Genomic DNA, 9525 nt, shown 5'->3' on the forward strand with positions numbered 1-9525 from the left:
CTTTCATTAAAATGAAGGATTTGTTAATTCAATGTATCTTCAATTTACATGTTGATCTTTAAAGTTTAATTCGGATGATTAAATTGCTCTTGACTCTTCAAGTTGCTTTGAAATAAATTGTTAGAATTAAGGGACAATAGTAACACACCTACATTGAAATTGAGAAATGACAGTTTCACAAAAAAAAAAAAAAAAAAAAAAAAAAAAAAAAAAAAAAAAAGAAGAAGGAAAAAAGATAGAGTGGCCATTTTTTTCATAAAGAAAAAAAGATGGGGGAGTATATACAAAAATTTGAATTTGAAACAAGAATATTTTAATATTTTTTTAAAAATAAATATTTAATTATCATTTCAAAATGATTTTCATAACAATCAAATGGACAAGAGATGTACGTATGAATAATAGTTTTTTTAAAAAATAATGATTTACTTGATGGAGAAGTATGGATTAAAAGAAAATATTGAAAAGAGAAAAGAATTTAAATTGGACAGTTCAAATTTGATATTTTTTTTTTAACTTAATGATTATACAAAGAATGTTTGATTGAAGAAAATTTTATTTTAATTTTGATTTTAATTTTTGGATAGAAGGAGAATCTCGTTCAATCCCCTTAAAATTCAAATCCGACTTTCTCCTAATTAATATTTAAATCTCTATTCCGCCTTCAATTCTGACTCTAATATCAGGCACAAACCAAATACTGCAAAGGTAGGACGACTCCAATTTCGATTCCAATAGTCTTTTTTAAAAGGACCAAACCCTCCCCATATTGTTCCCATGCTTTTAAAAAAGTCCTCTTTCCAGTGTCCTCTCTCCACCATTTATCTAAAACTAGTCCTCAAATATTACCGAGAAATCCGACACCGAAACGGTCCCCATTCCCCTTTTGTCTCATTTTAAGATTCACCTCGCGTTACAACTCCCTGCCGTGCCACCGAGTACCGGAATCCGCCGGTATCAATTCCACCGTCCTCCGCACGCCATCCTGTGGACCTTTTTCTAAAATCCCAATCCGTACGACCCTCTGATGAAAGTTGTTCTCCGAAAACTAGGGCAAGGCTGCGGGACGGAAGCCCTAACTCGTCCCTTCCTCCTCACTTCCACCGCCTCGATTTCTCCGTTTAAATTCTGCGTCGACCAAATCTTTGCTTTTCCCTTCCGGATCCCCATCTAAGCGTCCCGTTCCCAGGGTCCAGTTTGACGACTACTTGTCCATCGTGCGTTGCTGCGGGCCCGCGGTCTCCTTGTCCGGCTTCTCTCTGCCACGCCTCGCCGCCTCGCCGCCTTGGATCTGGGCTATAGTGCGGTGAATTGGTTGTTTGGATCGGAAAGCTGAGTTTGAAGGGGATTCGGGTGCGGTGCATGGGGGGATTTTGGTTTAGGAGCTGGAAATGAGTGTGGAGATCAATGGGTTGTGGAGGTGCTGAATCGGGAGTTGAGAGAATTAGTGAATTGCTGTTATAAGAGGTCGGTTTTGATCAAAATCGTCTCTTTTCCTCCATTTTTCTGGATTCGGCGAAGACTCTGAGTTGCTTCTTTCGTTGTTTTGATTGCGGTATTTTTTATGTTTTTCCTCAATTTTGTTTATGACGATAATCCTATGTATTTGTTTGGTGCTTTCGTGCTAGGATCGTTCGAAATAGCATATAAAGTGTTTTTAGGGAGTTTTTACGAATATGAATGCATGTACTTGTCATGGTTTCCGGGATCTTGTTGGTTTTGCTTCTCTAGTTTTGTCTTGTATTTGTTTTTCGGATTATTGACAACCTCGAAATGTGGCTTGTATGCAAAAGCATAGAAGGCGAAAAGCTCCCTTTTGGAGTTTCATGGATCTGGAACTGGAAGTAAGTTGCATCCTATGAAGTTAATGAGTAATATTGTGTAATTGGAGTTGTGATGCATTTATATTCTTTCTCCATGAAGAGTTCCATATGATCTTTCCGTTCATGGTGTTCAAGTAGATGCATTTGGGAGTAGTGCTTTTGTGATTATAATTGATTGGGTTTGCCAAATTTGTAATTGAAGTCTGGAAATTTTTTCATTGCCATAAGGCTGTCAGTAATAAATCTAATGTTCAATCCAATTCCCCAACAGTTTTCCTGCTTTTAAATGTTGGATAACAAATGGGAGGAGGAAAGAAACCTGTTTGCTATTCATTTACTGTGATATATTGTTGTAAAAAAATGAAGGATAATCGACTCCTTCGGGCATTGGTTTGACAATCAGATTCTCTTTGATGTTTTTATGCTTTTTCCCTTCCTGGATCATCTTCTAAATGAATTTTTATGTTCTAAATTGCAGTCTTCGCACAATGTACCATGCAAAGAAAGTTTCGACTGTTTCCATGGTCCCGCATAAGGCCCAAGGCACAGAGCAACTTGCTAATGCTGGTGTTATGGGTGGATCTAATGTAAGCAATCCAACTAATTCTGGGGGAAGTGGGAAACAACGACTAAGGTGGACTTCAGATCTTCATGACCGCTTTGTTGATGCAATCACACAACTCGGTGGACCAGATAGTGGGTATTTTCTATTAGTGACAGTAGTTTACGGCTTAAGTGGTAGCTTTACAGTGTATGTAGATACATCTACTGTAATATTGTTTGCAAATAAGTGATCATGTATTTACACTGTTAAAATAAAGTTTTGTAGCTGTAACCTTATCATCATGGAAGAGAAAAATTTGTAATTGGATAGGCTGGAGCAAGCTAGTCACACTTATAATTGTGGACATTTGAGTTGGTAGGATTTGACATATTGATGGTAAAACTTAGAATGCAATATAAACTTTCTAGTTTCTTCATTTATTGCTTAAGTGTAAGATGCAAATGCTCACAACTATTTTAAAGCACCTTGGTAGCCTTGCTGCAATTTTCCATTCCTTCGTCCAAATTAATTTCCATCCTGTTATCATGGTAATGAATGTTGTTCATACAAATCTAGTACATAGGTCAGAAGTCTCTAAAACATGCAACTTTCTGTACGATGGCATTTGAACCCTCATAGATCACTTCTAACATTTAGGTTTGCATTTTTCAGCCCCCATTAGAGTCTTGCATTGGGTGCAAAGTTCTCTTTACACCCTGTGTGGCTTATAACCACACCCTTTTTTTTCATAACGGGATCTGATGAAGTGTTTGGCATGTGAAAACACCAAAGATTTTTAGAGGAACAAGGGCCTTCATTATCAGCTGGTTAACATGATGTGTGATTAGAATTTAGCCTACTTTGCAGAGCAATAACAGGTACCATAGGTAATTGATGTAGCATCAAAAAGGGGCTTGTTTTCTCTACAGTTTACATCATTACATCGTAATCTGTTTTGCTGGACAGATAGATGTAACATATGATCTAGATGGATATGAGCCAAGTTGCATGATGTCTCGATAAGCAGAGCTAGACAAGCAGATGCTGTATCTTTCATTATAATTGGTCAGCTCCTACTTAAGTATGTCATGCTAGGTCTTTTTAAGATTTGATTTATTAATAGTGTAGGCTTTTGACTAAGTAATTTGAATTAGACCTCTATTCTTTTCTCTTTTTTTCATCTTTTTTTTTTTGTAATGAGAGATCAAAGGTTCTATTAGTTTGTTTTGATATGATCTCTATTCAAAGAGCATGTTCCTGTGTTTCATAGACAGTTTAATGGATTGAATAGTGCAAGATAAATATAACAAAACTTGATTTTTTACATGGAATTTTAGTTGTCTGGTTCTTGGCAGCAAATTTTTCTGTAATTCTTCATTTTTCTTCCCTTTATAGCTTTCTTCTAATATCTAAGGGGCCATCACTTATTACACTTTGTCCTCCATCCTGTGCCATAGCAATGATTCACTCACGGTTTCCTTTTTCCAAGGCATATCAACATTGACTACTAAATATGTTCTTTAAGGTGCATTTCTTGAGTGCGAGAATGTAGATCAATGTTATCTATGATTTGTCAGCTTGAAGATGGGTGAAAAGATTGGGTGGCAATCAGGTGATGGTTCTCTAGGGGGGATTCTTTGCTTTCGATAATCTTAGAGATTTGTTTAATTGATGTCATTTAAAAAAGACGGCGAGATTTTTCTTTGCTTCTACTTTCTTCAAGTTGGTGTTATGAGGCTTTGCTATTTTGCCAAATCGTGATGTGATCACTTTTACCAGCATTTTAGTTGTGTGATTTTTCCCACCTATAGATATGGTTTATGGTTTTTGAACTTAATTATCAACTATATTTGGCTGCATGTCTAGTGTTAAAATTTTAAAGAACAGATGAACTGCTTGTTCGTACTTAAACTAAGTGATGTTGCATGAGCATGGATGCTAATTTACTGGTCTGACATTGTTGGTCAGTTTTTGGCTAAGTTCTTTGGGTTTGAACATGGTTAGTCATAAATGGTTGGTGAATAAAGGCAGACAAGAAAGAAAAACTGCTGAACTTTTATGATCCAGCATCAGCTTTTTGTTTATTAAATGAAGCAAGTCCATTGTAGGTTTTAAAGTAATTTTGATTTATTCTCTCTCTTTCTCTCTCTCTCTCTCTCTCGCTCACTCGCTCACTCTTGATGGTCTTAAAAGGTGGCCTATGAGCGAAAGGGAGCCTGAATCAAGGTATTGACAGTGTTTCAAAGTCCAGCACTCTTTGATTGTTTAGGTGTTTTAAGTCATTTTTACAAAAGTTTCTGTTTAGATGTTGTTTGCTTTTTTAAGAAGTAGTCTCTACCTTGTTCTTTTTTTTTTTGAATTTATAGAAGGAAAAATACCTATTTCTGTTCATGAATAGCTTATCCGAGAATTAAGTCTGCAAGGCTATCCATGTTGGCTGCTTAGTACATGCATCTATTAGCTCTTTTCTGCCTGTAATTTTATGGCAGTTTAAAGTTTTGACATTGACTGGATAAATATCATATTAGAAAAAATTCTGATTTCAATGATCATTGTGCATTGATGTTATAGTTGTGTGATGAACATACAGTGTGTACCTTCTGTTGCAAAGTTTGTGCTTGTTTTTCTGGCTACATTCCTCCATTAGGATTGAAACACCATAGTTTGATAGATGTGTTGAAGATCCCAAATCAGTCTCTTGCACTTTGTAGCAATAAAGGTGCTTGTGGTTTAGAAATCTGCCTTTCACTATTACTCAGCTGTAAAATGACTTATGTTATGCGTCAGGTGACATTTATTGCATATGGTGCATTATTTTTATGCTTTGTTAATAGCTTTGCAAACTATAGCATTTTGGTGAAGTCATGACCTTGAATGCGAGGTTGCTTATTAAGGGCATGTTTGGTTGGAGGGAGTTAGGCTCTGGAATGGAGATGGGAATGAGTGTCTCTTATTCTAGCTGTTTGCTTAGGGGGAGTCCCTGTCCCATATCGATTTTAGGGGGAACGGGAATGCCCCAATCCTCCAAAATCCAATCCGGACCCTCACTTGGTATTTTAGTCCCATTCCAATTCTGATTCTAATTCTAGTCATGAACCAAATGTGTCAGGGAATATAACCATTCTAATTCCCGTTCCAATCCATTCCAATTCTGATCCAGGTCACGAACCAAACACACCCTTAATGTCATTGTTGGTAGCAGTTTTGGGGTCCATTGATTTCCTTTGTAATCCAAATTGCCTAAAGTCATTGTAATCATATATTCTCTTCTGCACTGACAAAATTTTTTATTTGCTTTTAGTATATGAAATTATAAACATCTTAAGATTTATATTATTGATGTCTTGAGATATGAATGCTGAATGGAAATTACCTGAGCTTCTGCTAATTTCACCATCTGTGGTGTAAGAATTGCATTCCATATCATTGCCCTTTCTCTTCTTCAGATTCTTTTTACCTTCTTGTACTGATTTGAAGTGTTATCTATTTTTCTTATTTACTGCTGATTAATGTCTAAAAGGCATGTTATTCCACTTCTTTCATTCCCTCTTATGCCCATCTATTGTGTGTAGATCCAACATTTTATTTTTATTAGTAATTTTAAGGTCTTGCTGATTTTCCTGAATTTAAGACAGTTCTCTCATAATTTATTCTCATTATGGTTTAGGAGCAACACCTAAAGGGGTTCTACGAGTAATGGGTGTACCAGGAATTACAATATATCATGTCAAAAGCCACTTACAGGTATGGGCCATTGCTTTTAATTGAGATAGGTTGATGCCTTTCGGAAGAGCTGAAAATTACTGATTCTTTTGTGGTGTTCTTGTAGAAGTACCGCCTTGCAAAATATCTACCAGAATCTCCAGCTGATGGTTAGGTCTATTCCCTTATATTTGATATATGCTTCCTCTGGTAGATTCTTAGTTACAGCTCTTTCTTGAAAGCTATTTGAATTGAAACTGTTTTTCTCTTGAAGAATAAAATATCAATTGCGTACTAAAGAACATGTTGGTTGTAGGTTCAAAAGATGAAAAGAAGGATTCTGCTGATACCCTCTCTAGCATGGATTCTGCGTCGTAAGTAACCTTTTGATTGATGATGGGCAGTTTTTTTTTTCTTTTTAGTTTTAAATTTAAAAACTAGCTTAGGTGTGTTTTTTGTGGCCTCCAAATTCTCAAGCATAATTGGGCTTTCCTTGAAAACTTATCAGATGATGCACTTTTATGATAAAAAGTTGGGTAGGGTTAAATCTTGATTAATGGGAACCTTTCGTGCTTTATTGTTGTTGACCTGTTATGATGAATGGTTCAGGAGGAACTGTTTGTTCTTATTACCACTGCTTGAGCAGGTGAAGTCCTTGGGAGATGTAGCCAGCAAAGTAAAGACTGCACCTGCCTCCTGATGCTAACAATGGAACTTGAAATTTAGTCCATAGTTGGTTTTAGGGGTTCATTGTTGTGGATTGTCTTTGTGTTGGTAGTCTACCAACTGCTTGACTCTCGTATATTAGGGATGCGATCTGTATATTTATATGACCATTTGTTGAAGCGTATAACCTTGGTAACATTCTATGGTCCATTTCATCCTGCAGAGGAATGCAGATCAACGAAGCTTTGAAAATGCAAATGGAGGTTCAGAAGCGGCTCCACGAACAGCTTGAGGTTTCTGAATTTACCAATTGACACTCTGGCTCATCTGGCTCATTTATCTTGATTGTTTTTCAGTTTTCCTTGACTCAAAATGCAAGATTTAGTTAGGTTCATAATCAGGTTAGACTTTTGTGTTATTGCCAGTGAAAATTTCATGACAGATGCTTATACAAGCAAATCTAAGTAATCTTTATTTATTTATTTTTTTATCTGTTGCTCTCTTATGTTCATTCTATACCTTTCATCCCTGCATTGCCACTTTTGTTAGGTCTTGTAGGTCCCCACGGTCTTGTAGAGCCTCTTGAGATCTCAATTTGCTTATTGTGGCTGTGTACTTTGTGGCACTTTAGTCAAGCTCATCATCTTATTGTTCGACTTCTGCATTAACTCTATCTGTACATTTTCGATCATTTTAGGTCCAAAGACAGTTGCAGCTGAGAATTGAAGCTCAGGGGAGGTACCTACAAAAAATCATCGACGAGCAGCAGAAGTTAACTGGTGCACTTAAAGCCTCTGAGGAAAAACAAAACCCCTCAGAATCTCCATCCACTTCACAGGACTGCATTGGTGACCCTTCTTCCCCACTCAAGAAACAAAAGATTTCTGATCAGTCGCCAGATGCAACGCATGAAATGCCAGTATCGGAGTCCAAGCCTGATTTCATTGGTCAGTGGGATCGGGAGTTGTATGAAAGGAGTGTTGCTGGTTTTTCTTTTGACTTGGGGTCAGAATTTAAAGAGGGTGGAAATAATTGTGAGCTGCAGGAACACCAACTTGCCGGGGCTACTGCTAACAGAAGTTGAAATGGTGGTCCAAAGCAAAGAGCTCGATTGGTTGCTGGACCTGCCTCCATTGTATTGCTTCATCCACACTGGAATGTGTAATCTTTCGTGATCGATGTTTGCATTGTATAATTCATGCACTCTAGGCCATTTGTAATTATGTCTAGAATCTAGTACAAGTACTGATTCACTAAAGATACATATATTTTTTTCCCTCATGGTAATATGGCAATAGTATTTGTAGTGGAAAGTGGAAACTAAAGATTGGAAGCCAATTGTGCACTATGTGGAGATGGTAGTAAGAAGTTTATGGTTGCTCTAGTTTCTGTGGTCTTATTGGAGCGGGTACGGTATCATGGTTGTGCATGTGTTTTGCGTGTTGATTGGTGAATCAGCAGTATCCCTTCTTCTTCTTCTAGCTGGTCATCCATGGCTATTGGGAGGTGATGAGGATGGTTAGAGCAAAGCATTGAGGCTTTGTTTGGTAGCTTTCCAGTGAAATGAAAATTTCAAAGGAGAAAACAGAGAAAATTTAGAGTCAATTTATTTCAAAAGAACCTTTCTGGTTGATTAGGATGACTCAACTATAATCGAAGTCCTAATTCATAGAAAAACTTCCAACCCTTGTACTTGACCACTTTCTGGTTTCTATAGATTTTAATTATCTTTTCCTTCATTTCTTCTCCACCCAAACAAAGCCTGAATCGCTTTTAGAACTTTCATGGAGGAAGCAGTATTTGCAGTCAACCAATTTTATAGTGAGCCAATAATTTTGTGCTTATCTGCATCACGTTAACAACTCTGGTCTTTCCAAATGCATCACTTGAACTACTTTGTACAACTTTAAACAACGGCTATTATAATTTTCATGCAGGATGCATCATTTGCAGTCCAACAATTTTATTGCGAACCAATAATTTTGGGCTCATCTGCATCACTTTAACAACTCTGCTCTGTCCAACTGCATCACTACAACTACTCTGCACATCTTCAAACAAAGCCTGAATGGTTTTTATAATCTTCATGCAGGAAGCATCATTTATGGTGAGCCAATAATTTTGGGCTTATCCAGTTATCTGCACCACTTTAATAACTCTGCTCTTTCCAACTGCATCACTTTAACTACTGTGCACATCTTCGAAACAAAACTTGAATTGCTTTAATAATTTTCATGCAGGAAGCATAAGTTACAGTCAGCCAATTTTATGGTGAACCAATGATTTTGGGCTTATCTGCATCACTTCAACAACTCTGCTCTTTCCAACTGCTTCACGTTAACTACTGTGCACATCTTCAAACAAAACCTAAATGGCTTTTATAATTTTCATGCAGGAAGCATCATTTGTAGTCAACCAATTTTATGGCGAGCCAATGATTTTGGGCTTATCTGCATCACTTTAACGACCCTGTTCTTTCCAACTGTACCACTTCAACAGTATTGCACATCTTTTGCCTCTTCGCCAGGAGAAGTCTCAAAGCAATTCTACTGCAGGGTTGGTGGTGTTCACTCGACTTTGCATGACGAGCTAGAAAATAGTGGTAAACTTTCGGAAGATCTGAACCCAAATCTAATCTAATAAGAAAAGCCCCCTAACTTCATTTATGATAAACTTTAAGCAGATCTGGTAAAAATCTTTACAGTTCTTCTAGAAGTCATTTAATCTACATTCAACCTTTGTGTGCATACACCATATTGGAGATATCTGATCAGGACAATATCTCCCAAG

The 9525-nt window shown here is 37.0% G+C and overlaps 1 protein-coding gene across 2 annotated transcripts; it reads left to right on the forward strand.

Moving 5' to 3' along the window:
- Positions 1 to 1062: 1062 nt before the first annotated feature.
- On the forward strand, positions 1063 to 8016 carry LOC105032052 (myb family transcription factor PHL7). Of its 2 annotated transcripts, none has more exons than XM_010906392.3 (7): positions 1063 to 1467; positions 2302 to 2519; positions 6035 to 6111; positions 6197 to 6239; positions 6386 to 6443; positions 6959 to 7028; positions 7433 to 8016. In XM_010906392.3, the coding sequence occupies exons 2-7, from the start codon at positions 2312 to 2314 to the stop codon at positions 7817 to 7819; spliced, it is 843 nt and encodes a 280-aa protein (XP_010904694.1). In that variant the 5' UTR covers positions 1063 to 1467; positions 2302 to 2311; the 3' UTR covers positions 7820 to 8016. The 2 variants fall into 2 exon arrangements, with proteins under 2 accessions (XP_010904694.1, XP_010904695.1); XM_010906393.3 differs by having other exon boundaries at positions 1266 to 1467; positions 2302 to 2523.
- Positions 8017 to 9525: the final 1509 nt, after the last annotated feature.

The sequence above is a fragment of the Elaeis guineensis genome, chromosome 10 (assembly GCF_000442705.2).
Source record: "Elaeis guineensis isolate ETL-2024a chromosome 10, EG11, whole genome shotgun sequence".
Lineage (NCBI taxonomy): Eukaryota > Viridiplantae > Streptophyta > Magnoliopsida > Arecales > Arecaceae > Elaeis > Elaeis guineensis.